This window comes from Heterocephalus glaber, unplaced genomic scaffold (genome assembly GCF_053883595.1).
Source record: "Heterocephalus glaber isolate CG9 unplaced genomic scaffold, H.glaber_assembly_v1.0 deba00000676, whole genome shotgun sequence".
Taxonomy (NCBI): domain Eukaryota; kingdom Metazoa; phylum Chordata; class Mammalia; order Rodentia; family Bathyergidae; genus Heterocephalus; species Heterocephalus glaber.
In genome coordinates, this window is record NW_028258156.1 from 18,486,116 (window position 1) to 18,514,036 (window position 27,921).

Sequence of the window (27,921 nt, forward strand, 5' to 3'; positions counted from 1 at the left end):
TGACAATGTGATATTGGCATAAATATCATTGCAGCAAAATAAAGATTGAAGAAATACATTCATTTGAATGTGATAACTTAATTTCTGACAGAGTCGCCAAGATAATTCAAAGACAGAATGTTTTTTTCAAAAACTGGTGCTAGAGAAGTTTGATTGCCATTTGTAAAACTGAAACTTTAACCATGCCTCATAGCTCATACATTTTTTCAAGAGGTTCAGAACCATGGAACTTGAGGGAAACAATGAATAGGAGAATTCCCTGGGATTTTGGATTAAACAGAGATTTCCTGTGTTATATAATATGTCCCATAAAATTTAAAAAATTGATTATTGAATTTTATCAAAATCAAAAATATCTTTGGAGAAAAACCTGTTAAGAAATTGTCGTGCTGCTGTGAAACAAGTGGAATAGTGATTAGTAGATAATATTTGTAAAGGCATATGTCTGATAGAGATTAGTATGTGAATCATATAAAGAATTCTTATGGTTAAATAGGGTAGGCCATAAATTTAATTTTTAAAAATGGAATAAATACTTCACCAAAGAAGATATGCAAATGATAAATAAGTACATGAAAAATAGACTCAGAATCATTAGTCACTAAGTAAATGGAAATTGAAAGCACTATAAGCCCCTAAAATCACTAAAATTAGAAAGAGTGCTAACATCAAGTGCTGTGAGATGTGGAACAATTCAAATAGTTACAAATTGCTGGTACAACTACTTTGGAAAATAATTTGGCAGTTTGAAGTTTCCCTGACCATGTATTCTATTTCATTTTGCACTGCTGTAACAGAATAGCATAGCCTGGGTAATTGATAATGAGCGGCTGGGTCTTTTCTCATAGTGTTGGAGGCTGGGTGGTCCAACATGAAGGTGATGCATCTGGCAAGGGCCTTCTTGCTGCATCATAAAATTGGAGAAGGCATCACATAGCTGAAAGGCAAAGAGAGAATGGGGAAGGGGTAGAGAGAGAATGGAAGGAAGGGTAGAAAGAGAAACAGCAAGGAGGAGGCCAGCTCCTTTTTCATAATGAACCTACTCCAGGGTCAAGGGCCTTAATCTATTCATAAGCATGGAGCCCTCCAAGCCTAACCATCTCTTAAAGGTTACCTCTTAATAGTGTTAAGAGCAATTAAATTTCAGCATGAGTTTTGGAGGGGACAAACATTCAAAGGGTTGCATCATATGACACAGTCATTTTATTCATAGATTATTTATCCAAGAAAAATGAAACTATATGTCCACATAAATACTTAGACCCAACTGTTCATTGCTGCTTTTAGATGAAAACCAGAAATTAGAAACAGCCCAAGTCTGTGAACTATTAAATGTATAGAATAGTATCCTAGAAAATGTATAGAATAATGGTAATGTATAGAATAGTATCCCAGAATGTATAATGTATAGAATAATATATAGAATAGTATCCTAGAATGTGTATAATGTATAGAATAGTATCCTAGAAAAAATAGGGCAACAAACTGCTAATGCAAGCAACAACATGGACTGATCTCAAAAGCATAGGGCTCAATTAAATAACCCAGAAATAAAAGAATACATACTGTATAGTTCCATTGACATGAAATTCAACAGAAAGCATAACTCTAGTGACAGGATGCAGCACAGTGGTGGATCCTTATAGCCAAGGGGGAGTTTGGGGGTAGATTTGCCTGCAGAGAGGCTTGAAGAAATTTTTGACTGATTCAAGTGTTCAGTATCTTGATCTCCATAGTGATTATGCAGAATGGTTTTTTAAGACTCATTGAATTATGTACTTAAAAATCACTGAACTATATTCCATGTGACTTATATCCCAACAAATGATTTCTCCTGTTAATTTAATTCTTTCTTCCTTTGAAGGCAAACCACCTTTTTTCCCTCTGGAAGGTTAAAAGATTTTTTGAAAAGATTGAGGGAGGCCCTTCAATTTTCTGCAATTTCATTACAGTGTATTAAGTTGTGATTTCTTCATGTTGTTATGCACTTTAATGCTACAATCTGGCCAATTATACATTCATCAATCTCAGAAAATAGTCTACCACTGTTTCTTCAAAGATCATCTCTTCTGTGTTTCTTATTCTCTTCCTTTGGTGCTTTGATTATATGATGTTGTATTTTTCATGATATTTTCTGTTTCTCTTTAGCATCTTTCATTTTTTCCATTTCTTTGTTTTTCTAACCTCAATTTAAATATATATATATATTCTAATTCTTTACTTCTTTTAGCTCATACTAATTAGTTTTTAATCCATTTGCTTACCTATATACTTTAATTTTACAATGTTCTCTCTGGTTCTTTTTCACATATCTTTCACTTAAAAATATGATATTCTTTTTTTACTCATGTTTTAAATTGCCTTTATGATTTATAAAATGTTTCAATATGTACAATTTGTATTCTGCCTTTGAAAAAAATGTAGTATTTGAAGTCCTTGGAGGGTCTAATTCTGCTTTTCAGTCTTTGTCCTGACTCCCTAATGACAACTATTTCCTTATGAAATCTATTATTTTGGATCGTGGACTTATTTGGATGTTTGGGCTGGGACTTATTTATAGGAAATTTGAAAATCCAACTTGAAGGATAGCCCTGAAGCAATTTATATTTGCTTCTGCTAGAGGCCCACAGGCAATTAAAGATTTATTTCCTATACCACACAAGTAGTATGAATTTGAACCCCAAACTCACTTGAAAACAGAGTGTGGATTCTTAAGAAAAAATTATTTTCTCATTCACAGTCCAACCCTGGATAGGCAAGTGTTTCATTTCCTTTCCTGATAGTAGATTTTTTTTCTCATACTATCCCTATCATAATGAAGAGACCTTGTTCCAACTCCTGATCTCACTATGCCCTGAGCTTTTGACTCCTGGTGCCTTCAAGAAAATGAAAACCTAGGGGTCTAAAGTGCAAGGAACCGTAAACATCTTCAGGGAAGCCACTGCTTTGGCTAGCAAGAAAAATCAATAGAATGGTTTGAAAAATAAATATGAATACCTAATCAATCATGAATATTATTAATACAAGCTACCTAAATTAACAGTGTGTGTGAAATGCTTTTAATAACATTTTATTTTCTTCTTGTGTTCCCAGGAACTACGTGGACAGTATTTTTGTATTCAACTGATGACACATGAAAGACTCACAAATTTAAAATTATTGTTTTCAAGGTCAAATCAATTTGGAGGCAATTGCCCTTCATTCCATTTATAAGACCTATGTGACTTGTCTTGATAAAACTAGTACCTTTTTAAAAAACAGGTAGTTAGAATACCATACAGAACTTATTTTTTGACTGCCAAAACTGAAATTATTTTCAAGCCATAGATACATACAACCTTGTAGGCTGACACTCCACTTAACTGTTAAATCACCTGAAGGATTATCTTGTCTTTCTTTTATGTGAATTTAGGAGAACAAAGCTATTTAAAATTCCTTCTGTTGAGAAATTCTATTAAGAGCATTATATTTCGTTGGCAGCCCTAAAAGGAACTAGCCCAATAGTTTAACATTTTTTAAAGCTACTTTGGGTTACTCCTTATAAAGTTAGATTGAAACCTAAGAAATAGAAAATGTGTTATGCAAATGGCATCAATTTTACCAAAGTTCTTTGGTGCAAAGAATTCTTTCACACCTGTCTAGTATTGAGCTAAACCATTGTGTAGTAGCATGGCAACATTCAAATATGAAAAGTACTAGTAGGAGAAATCACAAATAGATTGTGTTTCCACCTACTACTCTCTGCATATTTGAATATGCACAAATAGATAGTGTTTTTATATATAAATGTTAGAGTGTCTTAGGAGGGAATCAGAGTAAAAGAAAAAAGATTCTTTGTATCATTAAAAATAGTCTATAGCCATAGCACAACTGTGGGGAAAGGAAACTATTGAAGCGTAGTTCAAGTGATTTTAAAGAGACTGATGCTAATAGATATGAATCTGAACACATTCTGAATCATAAAATGAAAGAAAATAATGGACAAAGGAAGACAATAGAATAATAACCACTACCTATTGGGTTCTGACTATATATAAGAACTGTATTCAGAGCTTTACTTAGAACCATTCTCAACTATAAAAAGTCCATTTATCAGGTGGTTAATATATGCTACTTTTATCTATTGAATGAATTTTTGAGTTAGGTACTCTGAATTACCTAGTTTTATAATGAGGAAATTGACACTTAGAGCTATCACGTTTCCCAAGATCACATATGCTTGAAAGTGTTAATTCCGATATAAAAGCCAACATAGGATAATTTCCCATCCAAAGACGTTCATCTGACTACTGACCTTCTCAACCCAGTTAGTTTGTCTTCTTTCCATTTAAAGCTGGGCCAAATGCCAATGACATGCACAAGATTACGTGAGTAATAGTATAAATAATAAAACTGGTTTTGTGTGTTTCTAAAATCTATGTACTTTCCATAGAATTTTGCAGAAAGTTTTACTCTTTAGTTATTCATTCATTTACTCATTCGTTTAACAAATATTTTTGGAGCATTTTGTGCGGTGTATTCTTCTGGGCTTGGCATACTCTATTGAACCGAATAAGGAAAGCAAAGTTCTGAAGGTTCCATTCTAGTAGGGGGAGACAGAGAATAAGCAAACCCATGAACACACATCAAGTGCAATACAGAAAAGTAAAGCAACGTAAGTGGCTAGAAAATAATGGGATAAAGGTTCTATTGAAATATTTTACTTAAGATGGTCAATACGAGGAAATGTACAACTGTCACTGGTACTTTTACGATGCTGTCATTTTCTTTCACAAGCGTCTTGACTCCTTGGTTTATTAACACATTGAAACTCAGTTTGGATTTTATGTTATTCTCTGGTTTCTAGAAGGCTAAGTTTGACTTAAACTCTACCATTTCATTGTAGAAATGATTTTGTGTTGGGTTTACTTTGTAACTTTAGAAAACATTTTCTCTCATAATCAAAGAATGTAGTCTATCTGTTCAGTTCACAAAGCACCTTCACTTCCATAACTGATATTCCTGATGAGGGATGTTTTATAGTAATTATCATCATTGCTATTTCTGTTATGATTATTAGTTATCTGATTTTGCTGAGGAATATGATCCCTTGCTATTTCTGGGCTCAGGGCAGACACGAACAATCAGTCAGAATTCTCGTGCACAAAACTTCTTTGGTGTTCTCACAATTCTTCATCTAGCAATCTAGGTGGTAACTACTGAAAATTTGAAGTTGCTGTGAGAGGTGAGAGACAATTCTGGTTCCTTGGCTGACATCTTTCCTAACAAAGAAATTCATATTAAATTAACTTGAAAGGCTCAAGAAGGAAGAGGCAAGTGAGGTTCAGGGTCTTGGGTTTCTTGACACCCACCCAATCCAGCACTCTGAATGCAAACATCATTTAGAAGCCCGTGTCATCCATGGAAATCCACATTTGTTTGATCTGGTGAGACAGCCCTAAACACTGTGAACATATGCATATGTAAAACACACACACACACACACACACACTATTGTTCCCAATTATCCATGAGGAATACTTTATATTCTAAGATACCCCCTCCTGTGAATGTGTGAAATCTGTAATAGTAACAAACTCTTATGTCTGTTTTTCCTACATATACATACCTATGATTCTTGAATGGTTATTTGAAGAGACAGAATTAGAAATTGTTTTCTTTCCAAGTAGCTGTCCAAATATCAGCTTAAAAAGGTGAACAAACACTTGGATTTACTTGGGGATTATGCATTTCTAACAATTAAGTAAAAGGGTCTTCTCTTTGTCATTAACACTTGATGTGGAATATTAGTTCTTAGAGACAATTTCATGATAAAAGCGGTAGTGATGTCAAGAACTAATTGGTTTTCATAGAATGCTTATATTACAAAGTCTAAGATAGTAAAATGCGTTCAACTTGTTTTCGCTTTTCTCTGAAAAGCTGAAAACTTTCTTCTCAGTAGTAATTAAAAATAAATAGCAGTCATTAACGTACTATTGGGGTTCTAATGGCCACAACTTTGCTTACTTGCATGAATGACTTACTGATCTAAAGCAAAGTCATTCAACACTAAAATTATCTTGGAAATTAAAATCCATCCAGATAATGAATAGTTTCAATTTAGGTGTAGTTTTCCCTTTTTTATATATTCTTCTTTATATATACAACTTGCTAACAAAATTGATCTTACAGGGATTCCACAGCAAAGAATATAGGGCCATGCATGGTTTCTAAACTCATTAGCATGGGAGTGATATTGATTCATTCATTCTTTCAGCAAATATGTATTAAGAATCTTCTTTAGGATAGGCATTGAAGAATGCTCAAGGGAGGAAAAAAAAATAAAGCAATCTATGCTCCAAAAAGAAATTATTATTCTAAGATTGAAATAGTATTTTATTTTAGTTCAGTCTCTTTTTTTAATTGGTCACATCAGAATTTATTTAATCAACCCTGTATTGTTGGACAATTAGATGAACTGATTTTGGGGGAGGGGAGGGCTATCAAAATCCCAGATTGAACATTTCTGATAATAAATGTTTGTCCATATTTCTGATTATTTCTTTAGAGTGGACTTCTATAAGTGGAATAATTAGTTCAAAAGCCATGAACATTTTAGTCTCTTAAAACTTGCCAAAATTGATCCAAATTAGAAATATAGATTAAAAGGTTGTATCATTTTATGTTGCCATAGACACTGTGTGAGAGAACCTATCCTTATTTCTTTTCCTTGCCAGAATTGAGAATATAGAATATTCTGCTAAGTATGTATCATCTATCACTGATCTTTAAATAATTTCAAAATTGCTAAAATGTTTTTTGTTTTTAAAATTACTTTAGTAGTGATCAAAAATTTTCAAATGATACTTTCTGACAAGACATTGTCTAGATATTTTCCTTCCTTTTCTTCTTATTATTGCTGAATTTTAGAGTAAGAGGTTATAAAGTCTTGTCTGTTTGAGAAGTTTAACTGAAAAAAATTAAGATTGCAGCTGTCCATGAGTGAGTTGGAAAAAATATTTATTTACACAGAAGCAAATGTTAGAAAACAAATATATCTGTATTTTGTTAGCATTTATTGAGTTTCATAAGTACATATTTAGATATTGAGTTAATTAGCAAAACATTATATTTGGTGCTTGTGAATTCTATTTAAACACAAAATTCCTACTTCTAGAAATCAAACAAATGTGAATAGATTTACAGTAACCTAACTATATTCTACTTAAAAATGAAGTTATTGACCAGTTACATAGTTCACCTCTCTATTGCATTGCTTTTGTCATTTTTGTTGTTACTAGTACATGTTTGCAGTACATAATAATTACATTTCTAGTGAGAAGTTAGTCCTTGGAGATCCTAATTGTATTTTCATTCCCTGCCCTCCCTCCTCGGTCCCTTCATTTCTTGGTCCCCTTTCCACTTGAAAATGATCTATCTCCCTGTTTCCTATGATCAGTCTTTTATTTTGTTCTTTATTTATATTTCTTATATAAGAGAAACCATGTGACACTTGAGTTTGTGATCTGGTTCATTTCACTTAGCATTATGGTCTCAAGGTGCATCCACCTTCCCACAAAAGACTCAAATCTATTGCATCTTTGTATCATTTCTGTCCTTCCTAAGTTTATATGCTGAGCTGTGGAATTTTCTTTCTGTTCTTATCTCAGTGTCTGCCTTGTTTGTTCCTAGAACCATGGGACACAAAAACCGGTATGTCAAAGTTCCCCGTGGCCACATCTGGGTTGAAGGTGATCATCATGGACACAGTTTTGACAGCAATTCTTTTGGGCCGGTAAGTCATCTTTCATCCTGTTGCCAATATAATATGATTTCAAAGGTGAGAACAAAAGTTCATTCAGATAGTTTACTCAGGTAATTAGGCCAAGAGAGACTGGGAATTTTATAGTGAAAAGGTTACATTCGAATATTTGCTTTTAAATGTCAGAGAGATATATAAGCTCTCGAGTTTTTGTGGATGTGTGCATGTATGGAAAAGAACTTAGACACTTCTTCAACACAGTACAGTGGTGCCTCTGTACTCATCTTAAATTGGTGTGAAGAACCCCAAAACTACAAGTACCAAACAAACTGTCCTGGCTGGAAAGGACAGCGAGTCAGGAGACAAGGGATACTAATACGTTCTCACTTGTGTGTGGAGCACCAAACAGAAGTATCAGCACAGAATGGTTTGTGTCGAGTACTGAATTAGACGAGTTTCAAAGCAGTTGATACCAAGTATGATTGTACGAAAAGCTGCTTCCAGCTGGCTGACTGGTCCCACTTGGAAGATCTTTATTTCCCCCATAGGAATGCTTTGTAGCTTATGTTTTCAGTTAATGGTTAGTAGATACAATGTGTAAAGACATAGGCATCAATTTTCTAAATCATTAGTTAAAAATGCAAGAGTCATAGTGATCATATTGCTAAGTGTCAGAAGAGGCAAACTTTACTTCTACCTTCCTTGGGTGCCACTTTGAGCTGATAATTAAATTGATTAAAACAGATTAAAGGGGGAAAAGTATATAAATTTAATACAAGTTTTACATGGAACAAGAGTTCTGATAAAGAAATGAAGACCTAAAGATGTGAAAACCTTCCTAGTTTTGTGTTAGGTTGAACAAAGAGAGGTAATTGTGGAAAAGCAAATTACGTGAGAGGCTGAAGGAAGATAAGAATTATTTTAACAAGTCTGTTTTACTGAATTCTCTCAGCTATGACTCCCCATCAAAGAATGTTTCTTGTCTTCTACTAGAGGAAGGGAAACTATCACATGAGAGATTTTTACCTCCCATTTTCAGGAAGAAAAGGGGAAATTAGTATGCTCTTGCAGCTGGTGATTTTCAAGTGCCTTAAACTTGAAGTAATCCTTACGGCAGAGAGGCATCTTTTGGGGTGGTGCTTTTTTGCAGGTCTGCCACCCTTAATAAGTGATATTTTTAGCATTTTAATTTATAGCAGGAATACAGATATACTTTATTTCATGCATATAGTCCATAAAATATGTGAATAACCTGACACATGGGCATTTTTCATTTTTAATGCATACAAAACTTTTCTGCTTATTGATTCCTGCAGAAACTCATTATGTAAAGTAAAGAATTTTTTAGTTAATGGAAACTATACCTGAGCTCTAATTACCTGGTCTATTTAAGCTTGGCCTTACCCATTTGATTTTCTGAAAGCTGTACATATCTATTTTGTTATGTATGCACATTATAATATTGAACACCTTTAAATGTGTGAATAAAAGTTTATCTTCATGGATTTGCCTAAAATTAAATGTGAAATCTTATTAGAATTAAATGATTTCTCTTATATATCATGCATGAAAGGCCAGTGATGTTGTCAAAAAGAAGGAGCTATTTTCCTTCAACTTTGGATGAACATATAATAATAGAGCCAGGTTTAAAAGTGTATGGATAAGTGGGGGAAAATATTAGGAGATTACTTCTAGTCCTTTTTTCTAGTTATAAATATAATTTTAAAAATTTCTAAGGCCTTTAATTGCCTATGAATTATAATTATGCAGAAATATAATCTTTGTGAGATATACCAAAGATGAGACAAAGACTGAAAATATTGCAATTGTTTTATGTCGCAATGTAGCAGATGTGTCTGTTATGAGGAAATATAGTAGAAACCTGAAAGTGAAAATAAATTACCTAAAAGCAATTTTATTTCTCTTGTATAAATGATTAAATATACTGATTCATCGGCTTGTTGGTGAAGTCCATATTAAAGTGTTGGTTAACTTTAGTTGTGTTTGATTGGTTAGGACAGTGATTGTGAAATGAAGTGTTGAAAATGTTATTTTGCTATTCGTTTTGAGGCATGTGGTATATAATTAGTTCCTAAGAATAAATTCCTAAAATTTGAGATTGATTTGCATTGTATTATTCAGTTAAATGGGTGTGATGTTATTTATGGAATTAATGTTTTTCTCAGTCAGTTGTAATCTGTACACTTTCTTCTTTGGGAAAGAAAAGTATGGAGTAGATGGGACTTGAATGATCCTCAGTATCCTGTCTATTGTCAGGCTCTTACAAGGCCCCCATTCTTGCTGTGCACTTAATAGTGCTGTTTTGAATCACTGAATTATGAATATAACCATGAGAGTGTATCAGATGTGGAAAAATCCCACCACTGATATCTTTACAAAAAGAAAAAAGATAAGAATAGCATGGGAAGGACAAGCTTATTGGATCTGTTACAAAAGGAAACTATAGCATGCAAAGCACTGATATATTGTTGGTAGTGCTTAATGCCATTTGGCTTAGATCATGTTTTAAATTGAAATGTGTTTGTTGTAACTTGAATCAGTAATTTGAATCAGAGGCACAAAATTACTTGGAAATGTATTGATTCTTCTTTTTCTTTTTAATGGAAAAAATATTTATACAGACTGGCATTTAATTCATGAGCTAGACCAAGCTATCAATTTCCATTCAGTAACTAATATTATTTTTATATGTCAAAGTTAAGTGATATACCTTTTCTGGTATGAAGAGAAACATTTCTCATATCATGTATTAGCCTATCTGTATTTCATTAATTTTGATATACATATTTTTATTTTAGAATGGACTCTCATGTTTTATGTTCCAATAGCAAATATGACTAGGAAAACTTATTTATAGTGATGTTTCCAGTTTTAAGAGGATAGAGAAAAAAATTAAGAACTAAAATCCCCACAATTCTTATGTAAAGCTAAACTGTGATACTTGAATATGGAGATTTCTTAATCCATTATTTATTAATGAATAGGTATCTAAATAATTTGTTATTTTAATATTTTTCTGATAAAAACAAAAAGTAATACTTTTTAAAACATAATTTTGAAAATGATGATATTTCTGTAAGATTCTCTGTGGAAATTTTTATCAGTTAGCATAGGTAGAGATTCTACGTGGAAACTTGGTGAGTTCAAGGCTTTCCAGGTAGTTGATTGATACATTTGTCCCTTTGCAAGTAGGTAATGCACTTTCTTTGACATTAACAACCAACTCAAAGGTAGTCAGGATGGTCTAGAATGCTTATTGTGTCCATAAAAAATAATTTAAAAATTTAAACTTCTTTTCTCTCCCAAGTAACTTCAAAAATATCTCAAACTGCTTTTAGCATGTTTTAACTCTGAACAATAATTATGCTTCATCACAGAATCTGTCTAGGTTGCTTTAAATTGCTGCCTATTGTTGATCATAATACAACTGGATTTTTCTATGTTCAAGTAGACTTTAATTGTAATCTACTAAAGAAGATTAAGAAGAAGAATACCTTACTCTTTGTTTACAGGTTTGTTTTATTATTTCCTATTTATTTCTTTATATGTTTATTTGCTTTTTTGGATTTTCTTGCAAATATATGTGGGCTTGAGAGGTAGTTGAATAATTTTATGAGTGAAAGGTAAACAATGGATTATTAGTAGATAGTAATACTAACTTATAGCAATGTAACACATTATGACAGGAAGAGAGATAGATCTTAGGTAGCTTATAGTCAAAGACCCAAACTTCTAACTTATTAAGGATGACATCATAAGAAGAAAATAGTATATTCTCTTGCAAACATAGTTGATATAATGGAACAGAAAATTACATAATCTTGGTTATGGAACTCTTATTCCCATAACTTGTATGGATTTACACTTTCTTATGAAAAAAGGAAGAGTCTCTCTTCTTCTATAAATCCACTTTAAATAAAATAATTGATAAAATGACCAAGTATATGTGGTGCTGAAGTGAGCACGATAATATGAGCAAGTATATACATACATACATACATATAATGAACATTTTTGTGAACATTTCAAGCAAACTAATATAAAAGTAAATAAAATATGGCTTCTCTGGGGATGAAATATTATATATTTATTAAAAACTATATTAACTATATTTAACTCAGTGGTTCTGCTGCATGCCTTGCAAGCGCAAGGTCCCGAGTTCGATTCCCAGTACCAAAAAAACCCTATATTAATGATATAGTGTGCATGCTATGAAGTGAGTATATAAAATTAAACGTCTGACTATACAATGTTATGTTAATTATCTCCAGTTGTTGTGCTTATGCTTAATTCTTTTTTATACCTTTGTACTTCTCTGTATTTTAAATGTTTTGCAAAAAAAGGTTTTATATTTATAATCAGAAAAAGTAGTTATTTTTAAAGAGAGTTAAAATGATTGAAAGTAAATGTCTTCTAACTCTGGCTCTCAGTTTCATAAAAATGTTTTATGGTATTATGGCTGAAGGTAAAAATATCACAAGTGTGGTTGGATATGAAATGTTTCGATTATGAATAATAATATCTCTATGAAATATATTTATTATAAACCTCTTGAATCATTGCACCATAACAGAAAATATTCAATCTCCTCATAATGTAGATTCAGTAATTAATGACTTCATCTTGAATTTTTAGTGTGAAGAATACCTTTCGTAAGTTTCTTTTCAAATTATGGTAATTGTCTATTTTACTGGATCATATAACAAATGTGAATATGTTGGTTACTAATTGCTTAAAACATTGTCTAAGCATATGTCTTAGTAATTCTTTTGCTCAGTGAAAGAAATTGATCATTTTCCCTTGACCACCACTATGTCCATGTAGATGACATTAGTACATTGTCTAAAATTGTCAGTTTCTTTGCTGGCACCCCAAAGCAACTGATTAGTACAGATACTGATAAATATTCAAAGAAATACAGAATATTCAAAGAAAAAATTTATTTGTATCTGTATGTACATATACATAGGTATGAATTTTCAAGAAGTACTTGACATTAGCAGACTCATCAATTAAAAATTTATGCAGCATTTCTTTCTTTCATTTGTTATAAATATTCATTTCAGCACATATCTATTCTCATGGGTATTTCTTTTTTGGTGAAAACACAAATATGGTTCTTTCCATAGCCTCCATTTAGCTTGTGTGCTTTCTGTCTTTGAAGTTTTTGTATTATTTTTATCTACCTTTAAGTCATAAGCCACTGAGATATTTTCACTATTGCTGCATAATGATTTGTCATAAGAAAAAAATGTCATAATAAAAATTCTAGAATGTAAAATCAAATACTAAATTGATAGTATCTGAAATAAAAAATTATAATTATATTGTAAATTACACTGTAAATTAAATTTTAAAATCAAATACTAAATTGATAGTATCTAAAATAAAAGAAATTATTTTAATTATATTGATCAAAGGACATTAGAAGAAGCACTTTTTTTTTAAACATTTCAAAGCACAAAGATAATCTTTCCAAGTTGTATAAATGCACTTTGATTTTTAAGTTTGTGATCATAGTGTCACCTTGTGAACAATTTGTGTTCAGGGACCATGAAGCAGAACTGAACAATTTAGATTCAGAAATGATTGTGATATATCTTCTCTATGTGAGAAAAGAAACTACAAGTTATACAAAATACGCATTCTTTTAATATCCAAGTCTTTTGAAAAAAGAGCTGGTCATTTATTTCACTGATACCTAGTAAAGTATTAGCCCCCTACAGTTTTGGGTTTTTTTGTACTGAGGATCATAATCAGGACCTTGCCACTTGTGAGGCAGGCACTGGCACCACTGAGCTAAATTGCCGGCCCACTCCTAGAGAAGTTTTGAAGAAAATATGTCTAATAGAAGATGACAATTTTAGCCACAACCAAACATTAAAATATTATTTACAAGTAAATTCAGCTGATAGCCTGAAAGTGATGATATATACAAGAATGGAAAATAAAGATTAAAATTACATAGAATTTTTTTGAAGTTCATACAATGAAAAGTTTTCAGTTTTTAAAAACAAGTGAAAAAGTGAAGGAAAAAAGTCAAGTTCATGTTTTCACATCCTGCAAAGCCTTTTGTTTAGGCTGAAAAGAGACATTTTTGAGAGCCTGCTAGATTTGGCCTGTGGATCAGGAAAAACACGAATTACATTAGTGAGAAAAAAGTTACTGGATGAGGTAATATATGTAGAAAATGGAAATTTGAAGAGGTTTAGTATCTAATCATACTTGTTTTAAATTTTTTCCTCCCTTGTTCATTTTTGGTGAAAAAAAGAGAATACAATATATGATCAAGGCAGGAACGAGATTCTTGCCATTGTAGGAAGAATGAAAAGAAGGGTCCTTTTTTTATTAAATAAATTTATTATCAAACACACGCACATACAAAAAATTAAAACCACTCAAAGAAGAACAATGGAGGAGGAAAAAAACCTACAATAATATTCAAATACAATAAAACTCAACCAAAACAAAACTGAAAAGCACTTAAACATTTTTCCATATAACTTAAAAAAGCATCTCAAGCACCAAGAAGACACCAGGGGCTGTGATTTGTTTCAGAAAGGTCCCCAAAACCAACATTGAACAAATAATGATCTGGAAAAAAACCTCCAATTAGCAGACTCCACATAAGCCAAACTTCTCCCTAATTTAAATTTCCATACAGTCATATGACATGTGATAGAAACACAATCCAAGAAATATGTTATTTGGCCATTTCATCCGTGTGTATCCTTACTTACACTGTCAGTTTCTCACACTAGAGAAACTATTCGGTATTTACATATATGTGTCCTATTTATTTCACTTAAGAGGATGGCCTCAATATGCATCCATTTAGCTATAAATGTCTCTAGTTTCTCGTTCTTTATGGCTGAGTAGTACTCCATTTTATTTTTAAAAAGACCCACATCTTCTTTATCCAGTCTCCAGTTGATGGGCACTTGGGCTGTTTCCAAGCTTTTGCTATTACAAACTGTGCTGCTATAAACATAAATCGCTGTGGTATGATTTTTTTAATTCTTTGGGGAAGATACCCATCAGGGGAATAGCTGGGTCAAATGGGACCTCTAGTCCTAGTTCTTTGAGGCATCTCCATACTGATTTCCACAGTGGTTGCACTAGTCTGCACTCCCACCAACAATGGAGAAGGGTTCCTTTCTCCCCACACCCCCGGCAGCATTTGTTATTAATTGATTTCTTAATAGCAGCCATTCTTTGTGGGATGAGGTGGAATCTCAGTGTTGTTTTCATCTACATGTCTCGAATAATCAGTGATGTCGAACATTTTTTTATATATTTATTTTCTGCTTTTACTTCTTTGTCTGAGAAATATCTGTTCATTTCAGATGCCCATTTTTGAATTGGGTCTTTGAATTTTGGGGGTCTGATTTTTTTCAGTTCTTTATATATTCTAGATAGTAGTCCTTTGTCTAAGGTACAGTTGCTGAAAATTGATTCCCGCATTGTAGGTTGTCTCTTAGCTCTGTTGGTGGTTTCTTTTGCAGTGCAGAAGCTTTTTAATAAGACAAGATCCCAGTTGTTGATTCTTTGTGCTAGTTCCCTTGCCACTGAGGTTATATTCATAAAATATTTACCTATACCAATATCTTCAAGAGTTCTACCTAACTTATCTTCCAGCAAATTTAGTGTTTCAGTCCTAATATTTAGATCTTTAATCCACTTAGATCTCAGTTTAGTGCATGGTGATAGATGTAGATCTAGTTTTAATCTCTGACAGGTTGAAATCCAGTTTTTCTGATGCCATTTATTAAATAGGCTATCTTTCCTCCAATGAGGGTGATTGGCTCCTTTGTCAGAGATGAGGTGGCTGACCATATCTGTAGTTGTTCCTGCATCTTCTAATCTATTCCACTGATCCTCAGGTCTGTTTCTTTGCCAATACCATGCTGTTTTTATCACAGTAGCTTTGTAGTATAGTTCCAAGTTGGGGATTGTAATGCCCCAAGCCACATCTCTGTTGCCTAAGATTTCTTTTGCTATTCTAGGTCTCTTCTGGTTCCAAATGAATTTTTGGACTGTTTTCTCTAGTTCTTTGAAATATATTGTTGGAATTTCAATCAGGATTCCATTGAACCTATATAATAGTTTTGGAAGTATGGCCATTTTCACTATATTGCTTCTTCCTACCCAGGAACAAGGGATGTCTTTGCATTTTCTTATATCCTGCCCAATCCCCTTTTTCAAAGTGCTATAGTTTTCAGAGTAGAGGTCTTTTGCTTCCTTTGTTAGATTGACTCCTAGATATTTCATTGTTTTTTATGCTATTGTAGAAGGAATTGTTTCCCTAATTTCTCTCTCAGTGAGTCTAGTATTTGTATATAAAAAGGCTATTATTTTTTGAGTGTTGGCCTTATATCCAGCTACTCTACTAAATCTGTCAATTAAGTCTAGAAGTCTTCTAGCAGAGTATTTTGGGTCTTAAATGTAAAGTATTATGTCATCAGCAAATAATGACAGTTTAACTTCTTCCTTTCCTATTTTTATTCCTTTTATTTCTTTTTCTTTTCTAATTGCTGTGGCTAATATTTCAAAAACAATATTAAACAGGAGTGTTGATAGTGGGCATCCTTGTTTTGTTCCTGATTTTAACGTGAAAGTTTTCAGTTTTTGACCATTTAGTATGATGTTGGCTGTTGGTTTTTCATAGATAGCCTTAATCAAGTTAAGATAAATACCTTCTATTGCAATTTTCTGTAGCAATTTTTATCACAAATGGGTGTTGGATTTCATCAAATGCCTTTTCTGCATCTATTGAGATGATCATGTTGTTTTGGTCCTTGACTCTGTTAATATAGTGTATTACATTTGTTGATTTATGATTGGTGAACCATCCTTGCATCCCTGGGATAAATCCGACTTGGTCAGGGTGTGTGATCTTCTTGATGACCCTTTGAATTCTGTTTGCCAGTATCTTGTTGAGGATTTTTGCATCTATGTTCATTAGGGAGATTGGTCTGTAGTTCTCTTTTTGGGTTGTGTCTTTCCCTGCTTTTGGAATCAAAGTAATAATTGCTTCCAGGAATGAATTTGGAAGCTTTGCTTCTCTTTCAATTTCCTTGATAAGTTTAAAGAGTAATGGTGATAGTTCTTTTTAAAATATCTTGTGGAATTCATCAGTGAAGCCATCAGGACCTAGGCTTTTCTTTGTTGGTAAATTTTGTATTACATTTTCAATTTCAGTCATTGAAATTGGGGTGTTTAGAATTTCTATATCTTCTTCATTTGACTTTGGCAATTCATATGTATCTAGGAATCTGTCCATTTCTTCTGTGTTTTCCATTTTATAAGAGTACAGGTTCTCTAAGTAAGACTTGATGATTTTCTTTGGATTTCTCCTGGATCTGTTGTGACTTCAGCTTTTTCATTCCTGCTTGCATGGATTTGAGCCTTTTCTTTCCTTTTTTTGATAAGGTTGGCTAAGGGTTTGTTGATTTTATTTATTCTTTTGAATAACCAACTCTTTGATTCATTAATTTTTTGTATCATTCTCTTAGTCTCCATTGCATTTATTTCTGCTCTAATCTTTATGATTTCCTTTCTTGTGCAAACTTGGGGTTTGTTATACTCTTCTTTTTCTAGGAGCTTGAGGTTCTGCATTAGGTTATTTATTTGAGTTCTCTCTGTTTTCCTAATATGGGCATTCACTGCTATGAATTTCCCCCATAGAACTGCTTTCATTGTGTCCCATAGATTCCTGTATGTTGTACTGGTATTATCATTTACTTGTAGAAACTGTTTAATTTCTTCTTTAATTTCCTCTCTGACCCATTGGTTGTTCAAGAGTGTGTTATTTAATTTCCATGTATTTGTGGATGTTTTGCAGTTTCTTATGTCATTGATCTCCAATTTTATTGCACTATGGTCTGAAAATATACATGGGGTAACTTCAATTCTTTTACATTTACTTAGACATGTCCTATGAGCTAGCATGTGGTCTGTTTTAGAGAATGACCCATGTGCAGTCAAAAAGAATGTGTATTCTGATTTTGTGGGGTGGAACACTCTGTAAAGATCTATTAAGTCCATTTGTTCAATAGCTTGGTTCATTTCTAGAATTTCATTGTTAATTATTTGTCTAGATGATCTGTCTAATTGTGATAAAGGGGTATTAAGATCCCCCTACAATTGTATTAGAGCTTCTTTGATTTTTCATTTCCATTAATATTTGTTTTGTATAGTTGGGAGAACTCATATTTGGTGCATATATATTTATGATTGTCATCTCTTCCTCTTGGACTGTTCCCTTCACAAGGCTGTAATGACTATCTTTGTCTCTCTTAATTAATTTTAGTTTGAAATCTAGTTTGTCAGCAAATAGAATTGCTACCCCTGCTTTTTTCTGGGTTCCTGTGGCATGGAGAACTGTTTTCCATCCTTTTACTTTCAGTCTATGAATTTCTTTTTGAGTTAGGTGTGTTTCTTGTATACAGCATATTGTTGGATTTTGCTTCTTAATCCATTCTGTTAGTCTATTTCTTTTGATTGGTGAATTGAGACCATTGACATTGATAGTTATAATTGATAGATATTGAGTCATCCTTTTCATGATGTTTTCCTATTGGTGATTCTTTTATTTCTTGTGGGGTTTTTTTCCTTTCACTTTAGTTTATTACCTTGCCTAGTGGCTTCCCTCTGTTGGGCCTCATGTAGTTGTGATCTTCATTATGTTTTTATAGGATATAGCTTAGGATTGTTTGGAGTGCTGGTTTGGTATCCATGAAATTTCTCAGGTGTTCTTTGTCATAGAAGTATCTAATTTCTCCATCAATTTTTAAAGATAATTTTGCAGGATACAACAGTCTAGGTTGGAAGTTATTTTCTTTTAGGGCTTGAAATAATTCGCTTCAGGCTCCCCTTGACTTGAGGGTTTGTGTTGAAAAATCTGCTGTGATTCTGATAGGCTTTCCTTTATAGGTGATTTGTTTCTTTTCTCTAACTGCCTGTAGGATTTTGTTCTTCTGTTGGGTTTCTGGGATCTTAATTATTATGTGTCTAGGCAGAGATTTTTTTTGATCATGGCTAATTGGAGTTCTATATGCCTCACTTGTCTGAATGTCCAATTCTCTACCTCTGTCTGGGAAGTTTTCTACTATTACTTCTCTGAACAGTTTTTTTAATGTCAATTTTATTTTCTCCTGTTTTTTCATGCACTCCTATCAGTCTTATGTTATTCTTCTTTGCATCATCTAGCAGCTGCTGGATTGATTTCTCATGGTCCCTTACTATTTTTAAGAAATCTCTGTTTTCATGGTCCTTAACTGCAATCCTGTCTTCTATATCTGATATTCTATCTTCAGATTCCCTTAATCTGCTATGCATGCTTTCAGTGGAGTTTTTAATCTCCTGAATATCTGTTTGAATCTGTTTCATGGATTCCATTTCTATCTTATGTTGGGCAATCATGTTTCTTTTTCTTTCTTCTACTGGGCATTTGATGGCTTCCAGCATGCTTCTGAGCTCATCTAGTTTTTTAATCTGTTTCTGTTCTAGAGCCTCTAATTATGTCTTTCACTCTGCTCACTATCTCTGTAGTTATCTGGGAGATTATTTCTGCTTTGAGTTTTTCTAGCACCTCATTCATCTGTTTTGTTACTTCCTGTGCTATTAGTTCAGGGTGTCCAGGTGGTTGATTATCAGACTTTTCCACCTCGTTTTCCCCAGAAATTGCCTTTTGTGGGGTGGAAGCCTGGGTTTGTGGCTTGCTTAAATGTCTTTTCATTTTTTTGTTTTTGGTACTGTCAGTTATAAGTCAATGAGTCCCAGTAAGCCAGTCACAGACCCCTGAGATTCAGACAGACTTTTGGCTGCAAGTCCCAAATTGAGTTCCTGGCCCTCCCATAGGGCCAAACTCCATACATCTCTACTACAGGTTCAAGCTGTCTTTCCTGTGAAAATAGTCCAGGGTCAAATGGGAGGTAATGTTCCCTCCAACTTACCCAGTATGGTGGTCTGTTGTGCCTGTATGGCATAGATTCTCTTCACTTTTCCAGTGGGCTTCAATTTTCATCAGGGAGCCTGAAAGAGGCCCTCTCTCTGCTGTTTACCTCTGCAACTCAGGACAATGGCCTTTATGTCCCCTGTGCCTCTGTAGTGTGGAACTGGGTAGCTGCACAGCCAAGAGGCCAAGCCTGTGCCCTGTGGGCCTGGGGGGTAGCGGGGAGGGGGTCACCTCACAGTCTCCTTGATGCAAGCAGGCGGGTCAAGTTGGAAGGAACAGTGTGCAACTACGTGGGTCTGACCACATGGCCACACTGGCAGCTGGTGTGTCGAAGGGTCCTTTTGATGTTGTTGAGATCTTGTAACTAAGAAAGACATTGGGATGGAGTTTTCAGATATAGTTAAAGTATTCAGAAACTGTAAAAGAAGAAATTTCAAATCATGGATAATAAGATGTACTGAACCTATGAATCTTCCTAATCCTTTTCCCACTAGTATTTCCAAGGCTGAATAGAACCTTGATGCCCAGAGGAGCAGGTAAAAAAGTCAACAGGTACAAGGATGACTGAGGGTAATCCCTACCCTGGAAGGAGGAGAGCATGGGGGAAGCAGCCAATAAGGTGGTCACGACAGTGTAACAAATACTCCACACCTGAAGGTTTTCAGAGCCTCTTAAAAGAGGGGTATATTTGTGTACTAGAAACTCATAAGAAAAACCTGTGAAATCTCCTAGGAGCATTTGGTAGAATATTCTAATATTGGTGACAATAGTAATAATTTGGTAAACTCTTGCATTACATAAGTTACCATAGATGCTGTGTGCTTTGTGAATGAAGTAGTATATGCCTGGAATGGTTAATGGCTTTCAGCTGCTCTGAAAATACTTTGCTTATACTGTATGGACTTAGGAGAATAAATTGACATTTCATTTTCTTTATTGTTGAAGTGTAGCATTTCCTTGTGTAAGTTCTCTACTGCTGTTAGAGTAGCTGTTATTTAAAATCAGCCTTTTTCAAATAAAGAAAAAGATCATTAGACTGTGTTGACAGGGATCCAAGTAAAGTGTTCTGTTCACAAATTTTCTGAAAAATATTGCTTAGACTTTAATTGGCTGTATTTTCTTATTGTTTTATAGTACATGCTTATTCGTTAAAAATGTTTGTTAGGAACTAAAATCATCTATGTTTTATAGAAAAAATAATGATAGCTACAGCGCTATGGTTCCTAAAGTCATAAAACCATACCTTAGTGGTTTTTTTCAGTTTTTTTCTCAGCTCCCTTTAATAGTGCTGGAACCTAGCAACCCCGCATTTTTTATATATAATTTTCATTAGACTGGTGTAGACAAAGGTGTGCATTTCAAGAAAAGGTTAAAACCATTTTAAAGGGAAGTCATTGTAATGAAAATATCTGTATAACTACAGATAGCTAAGCCTCAGAAGAGAGCCCATTCTCTAGAGCAATCTTCACAAGCGAGAAGTCTTCTTATAGCAAAAAGCAACAAAGAATCCCTCAGGAGTTGCTTCACTGTGGTTACATTTCTTTGCTTCATGATTATGACATAAAGAGCACATGATTTTAAAGAAATCACAGAAGCATAATATACTTGTAAAGTAAATAATATCATCCCTCCTTCTAAGAACAGAGTCAGTCTAAGCTTCCGATTCTACCAAATCAAATTTTGTCCTTTGTCTTAATTATTCTGCTAGTTTCAAAATCATTTTCCACATGATTTCATTTTCAGATAGGAGGATGTCAGCAGAATTGTCCTTAGACTTCATTGCTATGGCAGATAATATTCCTTGGGGCAGTTTAGTTACAGGATGAAGCATGTTCATTTTATTAGAAGTATATGTTTACTGATGGAGGGTCAAGAGTCATGATTCAGTGAAATATATTCAGGTTATTAATTTAGCTATTTTATAAGCTTTTATGATTTTTAAAATGAGAGTTTAGTCCTGATAATAATTTCTCAGATAGAATTGGTATCTACATAACTGGGTCTACATAGATAAGAGGAAACTTGAGGGGCCTATAAGAGAAGAAGACTCTGTTATTGAATATACTGTTACTCGAGGTGTGAGAGTGATTGCTTTATTTAGATGGCTATATACTTATAAAATATTTGCTGTGTTTTTACTGTCCACTTATATTTACTCTCCATTTCTCTTAATAAACACCAAACTGTATAAATGACTTTGTAAACACCAAACTGTTGAAATAATTCTCTTTTGATAAGGTTCTAGGAAATGGCCTTCTTTACAAATATTTAATTTTCCAAAGCTTGTTGGATAATAAAAAAAAAACTTTGCTCTATATCAGTATCTTATTGGTTTTGTGTGACTTGCAAAAGAAATAGAAGGCCAGCTTTTTAGTAACTTGGATAATTCTTTTCTGTTTAGTGGAGACATGTACAGAACTTGTAATTAATCACAATAAACATGCATTTAGACATTATCCATAGTGGGACCATTGGGAACTGGTGGTATATTAAAATTTATACAACTTAGTGAATCAAGTGAAAATGCAATTTTTTAATTATAGTGCTCATAGTCATACCAGGAGGTTTGTTATACTGATGGGGCCCTTGGCTTTTGCATTAAATAAAAATGATTTTTATACTATGACTCTTAATATAATTCTGCTCTAATTCATCCTCCTGTCACTAAAGATTTTTCTGAAATCACTCTTGATCACATCATTCTGCTTGTTAATACAATATCATCAACCTAAGCAGCTATTACACTCAATGAAAAAATGCAAGCTCACTCTTAACTTCCCCTGTAGAACTTCATGTTAAAGGTCCGTGCCAATGCATATTAAGATAAGAAAGAAACACAAGAGGTAGGGATGAGAAAAAAAATTCCAAACCATTACTTTTCGTAAATATGATTTACCATCTACTTAAATCCAAAAGCAATCTGCAGATTAAGATATTTATGCAAGTTTATTAGTATAATTATGATCAACCTTGTCTAGACATCAAGAACAAATAGATAACATATTTGTAAAGAATTTGTCAGGATGCGAGCTGCCTCCGAAGGGGATGGGAGTAAATGCGATGGGAGGAGTACAGTGGGCAAGAACTTACTGGGGCTTACTGTCTCGACAGGGTGGAAGTAGTGACAGCACAAATGCTCATATATTATGCTTTGTGGTTTTTATATCTGAAATACATTGTAACATAAGTAAAAATAGTAAAAATTAGCATCAGTGAATTCACATTACAAATAGTAGGCCTTTCCTTATGTTTATAAGGTCCAGCCCATGAAGGTTTGTATATCACACATTTAAATATTTAATCACTATAAATCAAGTTAGCAAAATGTTAAACAAAATATGTTCCTTTTCCTTAACTTTATAAATGTACATTACCTCCAAAATTTGTATTCTATGTATTTTGAAACCTTTGTAAAAACCTTTTTATAAAATATCAAAATGTATTTTTTTAATTAAAAGACAAAATACAAATGATTAGTAATTAACATGAAAGCTGTGTTTCTTACTTTTTAAAATAAAAGCAAGTTTATTTACAGATTTAGGGTTCAATTTCCATATGTTCCAGTGTAAAAGTCAGTGTCATGGTCCACGTGTGTTAGGGCCTGAACCACATATATACTAATTTAAAAATGATACGATTTGTTGAGTATTCATTAAAAGATTCCTCTGTAGTCTTGCATAATTGTGGTGTCTCCTGTGATCTCCTGAATCAGGTAAGCATTAAAGCATGACCCTCAATTGTACTGGCAAATGGTAATGTGTTAACGAAAATCTGTTGTCTTCATGCTGAGAAGAAAGCTTGTCAAGTTATTTAATTTGCTTCTTTTCCCAGATAAGTATTTACATCTTCCCGCAGGCTGCAGTCCTCCCTGTGGTCAACCAGCTGCAAACTTCCCAGGCGTTTGGACTGAGTCCCCTTTTGTTCAGAAAAGAAGAGATGTGGAAAAGCATTTGTCTGGGTCCTCATGCATGTTTGTTTAAGAGTAAACACTTAGTGGATAATCAAGGCTACCAAGTCACATTTGCTGGTACTAAATACCAGCTCTTGAGTGAGGCAAGAATGCAGTTAGTTTCTGTAAAACCTGTGATATGTGGGTTTCTCAAAGTACAAGAGTCAAAAAGCAGTGCTTCCTGTTCAGAAATAAGGCTCAAAGAAACTAAGCTGAACTCATTAGTAAGGCATTAAACATTTTCAGTCTGTCCCCAGGCACATTTTCTGGATTCATCTTTCCTCCTTATCCAGGCCTGCCTACATCTTGGTCAGCCTCTAAATTCACTGTTAGGTTCTCTTGACACATGCTTCATTTCTTCTCTTTACATTGTCTTCCGCCTGCCCAGGACATGATAAAAATGACCTATGCCATCATGAAGCTTTGCTTCTGGCCAAGTCAAGTATTGTTCACAGCACTGGTGGTGCAGTTGTCGAGTCGTTTTTGGTGTGAAGATTATCAGCTTTGCCAAGGTATATATAAGAGCTAATTTATCCTGCATGCCTGTGTCCTAGAACTAGGAACAGAGTTGAGCATCTGTTTTATGACACAATAAATGACCAACTTGTGAGAATAAAGATTTTCCTAGACAACCACCATTCAATTAATTGTGGCTCCTGGGCTAACTCTGGTCCACGCCTGTTTCTGTGAAGAAGGAGGGGAGGGGAGGAGGTGTTCTGTTGGATCACATCTCAACTCTGATTTTCATAGTGATTGCTTCTTTACCCATTGCAAGGGTTGACTTCAGTACTTGGAGCAAAGACTTATGGACTATAAAATGTAAAGTATTTTCTTTTTTTTTTTGGTGGTGGTGGTGGTGGTGGTGATAATACTGGGGATTGAAAACAAAGCCTTTGCACTCAGCTACATCCCTACCCCTTTTATTTTTTACTATTGTGTTTTGAAACAGGGTCTCACTAAGTTGCTAAGTTGCCCAGACTGAGCTGGAACTTGCAATCCTCTTGCCTTAGCCTCCCAGAGTGATGGGATTAAAGGCATGTACCACCATACCTGGCAGTAGTAGTGATATGGAAAAGTTTTAGATAACTTAATAGATTGAATATTAAGGTCGTTGTAGAAGCAAAATAAGTAATGTGTTCTTTCAAGATTTGCTTATCCCATAACTCTTTGTTTAAGGTGTCGGTTATCTGACTCTAACCTGTAACTTCATTAACCTAACAAAGTTACCCATGCCAGGGTGAATTTATGATGTATATGTGCCTATCTTTTGTCTGTGACTTGTAAATCAGAACTGGAACAGTATTTACACATCAGAAAACACTAGGGATGAGATATTGGCTAAAAAGGATATAAAAAGGGAAACGCTGAACAAAGGGGGTGCGGATAGTAACCAGACCTGTTTCTGGTGTTCCTGCCCACTCGCGAGAAGAAATTTTATTATTTTATCCAAATTCTGTGTCTCCGTGTATTTCTTTCCGAGATTTCTGCAACAGTAGAAAACTTTAGAAAGATTGGTTAAGGATTATGTTTGGCCTTGAATATGAAGGCCTGAAAAATTGAACATACTAGAAAGCCCTGAAAAGCCATTTACATTTTTGAGCAAGAGAATAATAAGTTTAAAAAGGCATCTTAGCAAGACTGATTTGGGAAATTATGAATGAAAGATTAGATTGGAAATAGGCTATAGGTAGAGAATGAAATTACTTGATGAGAGCATTGGTTCAAATGGGAGATGATTAGGCCCTAGACTAAGGTGACAGTAATAAAAAATATGAAGAAGTGTATTGATGTGAGAGTCCTTAGGAACCAAGAATTGATTGGATTCTGCTTCACTGAATTAACTCACCCTATCTGTCAGAGAAATTCATTGACTGAAATACTGAATACCTTCATACTCACCTCTAATGGGTTAAATGTTCTAATTAAGTGTGAGAGACATAAATCACTGATATTCCTGGATTTTTATGTGAAAGACCAAAAGCCTGAAGTGACAATGTGATGTCTCCAAGGTTCCTAGTTGGCAGAGCATCTGAAAAGACATTTAAGCAGACAGTTGGGGCTAGCGGATGAGAATTAAGCTGCCTCAGAAAGATCCAATCTGTTCCTCTGAACTTGGATGGGATAATCACGTATTGCTCATGACCCTTTCAACTCATAGGCAGGTGTTTTTCCAGGTAAATTCTGTTGTTACACTTGTCATCCATGTCAACGTACATGTCAACGTCCATGTCAACATCCATGTCAACTGATGATGACCCATCCATTCCACAAGTTGTCCTTGCTGTTTTTTCTAGAGTTATCATGTTTCAGAAGGCAAGAGTGATTCCTAGAATGTGGAGGCTCATGAGAAGTAAAAATATTACACAAATGTAAATATTATATATATTTATATATATATATATTTTTATATATATATATATATATATATATATTTTTTTTTTTTTTTGTACCAGGGATCGAACTTGGGTCCTTGCGCTTACGCAGCAGGCGGAAGCCACTGAGCTAAATCCCCAGCCCTAAATACTATATTTTATTTTTTATTTTATTTTATTTTTTTGTTCTTACTTTTTTTTCCCCAGTAACTTTATTGGTACATTTTAGGTGTAAAATATAGTTACAGTCATCATTGGGATCTTGTACCATTACATGAGTATCTTGGTTCTTATTTTTTTCCCCCTTCCCTTGCCCTCCCTTCAACAACCCCCTCCACCCTTCCCTATTTGCAAAGACCTTGTTTCCATTTTTTTCCTCTTCTCATATTTTTTCCTTTCCCTTTTTCCCTTTCCCTACCCCTTCCAATTCCCCTGTTTTTTTAGACCTTTTCTTCCTGTTACACAATATCAGTTATACATTTTTTAAATTACAATATTAAGATCTAGGACACATTACCACAGATTTTACAGAATTTAAAAGGATATAGAAAGCATTTTACAACAATCTTTTTTGAAATAAATTTGACAACTTCTAAGAAGTACCTTGGAAGACAAATTAATGAAACTAACTCTGGAGGAAATATAAAATTTGAATAGCACCCATCAAAGAAAGTATATTCCTAGCTTGAAAGCCTAGCTATATTCCTAGCTTGAAAGCCTAGCTCATAAACATTTTATCTGATAAATTATATCAAACATTTAAAGCAGAAAAAAGAAGGAACACTTCTCCCCTCATTTTAGGAGCTCAACATTGTGCTAATCCTAAAACTGGATAAAGATAATAGAAGAAAAACGTATGAACATAGATAGAAATTTGTTTAACAAAACAAACTCTTAGAAGTCAGATCTGGCAGTATGTAGAAAGTGGTTTTATTATAGGAATGGCAGTGTTGGTTCAGCATTGGAAGATCCACCCCCAAAAGTCATCATTTTAACAGAGGAAAGGAGAAAGCCATATGATCCTGTCACTAGTTGAAGAAAAAGTATTGGACTAAATTCTACTACAGCTGTTCATGGTAAAAGCTATCAGGAGACTAGAAGTAGAACATAACCTTCTCAACAGATCAAAGACATGTACTCCATACTTCCAACAAAAACTCCTTCTATGAATGGAGACAATACAATGCTTTCTCCCTAAAGTGGGGAACAAGGACATATATGCCTACTCTTCATCTGTCCATTAGACTTTGAAACATAGGTCTAAACCAAAATAGTCTGGCAATAAAATGACACAACTAGGATAGGATTGGCCCAGCAGAAGCAAAATCTTTATATGTAGATGAAATGATCATCTACAGAGAAAATACTAAGAAATCTCTACGAGCCCCTAGAACTTGTACTTGAATTTAGCAGGATTAGAAAACACAAGGTATATAAAAAAATTCAGGTCTGTGTATACTTGCTATAAATGAAGAATTGGATATTGAAATTTAAAAGTTATGTAGGAGTACAAAGGACCCAGAAAAGCCAAAAACAAAAACAAAAACAGTGTTGGAAGACATTTAGTACCCAATTTTAAGACTTCTTCTAAAGCTACAGTAATCAAGGCAGTGTTGGTGTAAGGAAAGACATATAGATCATTGGAATAAAACAGAGAATCTAGAAATAGAACCACACATATATGGTCCACTGAGTTTTGAAAGATTATTTAACATTAGCATTTTATAGAATATAAGCTCAATTCAAGAGCCGAGGAAGAGATAGTGTCTTCAGTAAATGGCACTAGAACACCTGGTATCCGTATATAAAAAATTAACCTCAACCCTTTATTTCCATACATGAAAATAACTTGAAGGGATCTATGAACCTAAATAAGAAA

The 27,921-nt window shown here is 33.8% G+C and overlaps 1 protein-coding gene across 2 annotated transcripts in view; it reads left to right on the forward strand.

The window, feature by feature from the left end:
• Immp2l (inner mitochondrial membrane peptidase subunit 2) overlaps positions 1–27,921 on the forward strand; it is a 903,239-nt gene that overhangs the window by 673,123 nt on the left and 202,195 nt on the right. For both annotated transcript variants that reach the window (XM_021253899.2, XM_087206453.1), the window contains exon 6: positions 7,672–7,774. In XM_021253899.2, coding sequence (XP_021109558.1) covers positions 7,672–7,774 — 103 coding nt within the window. The remainder of the gene's footprint in view (positions 1–7,671; positions 7,775–27,921) is intronic.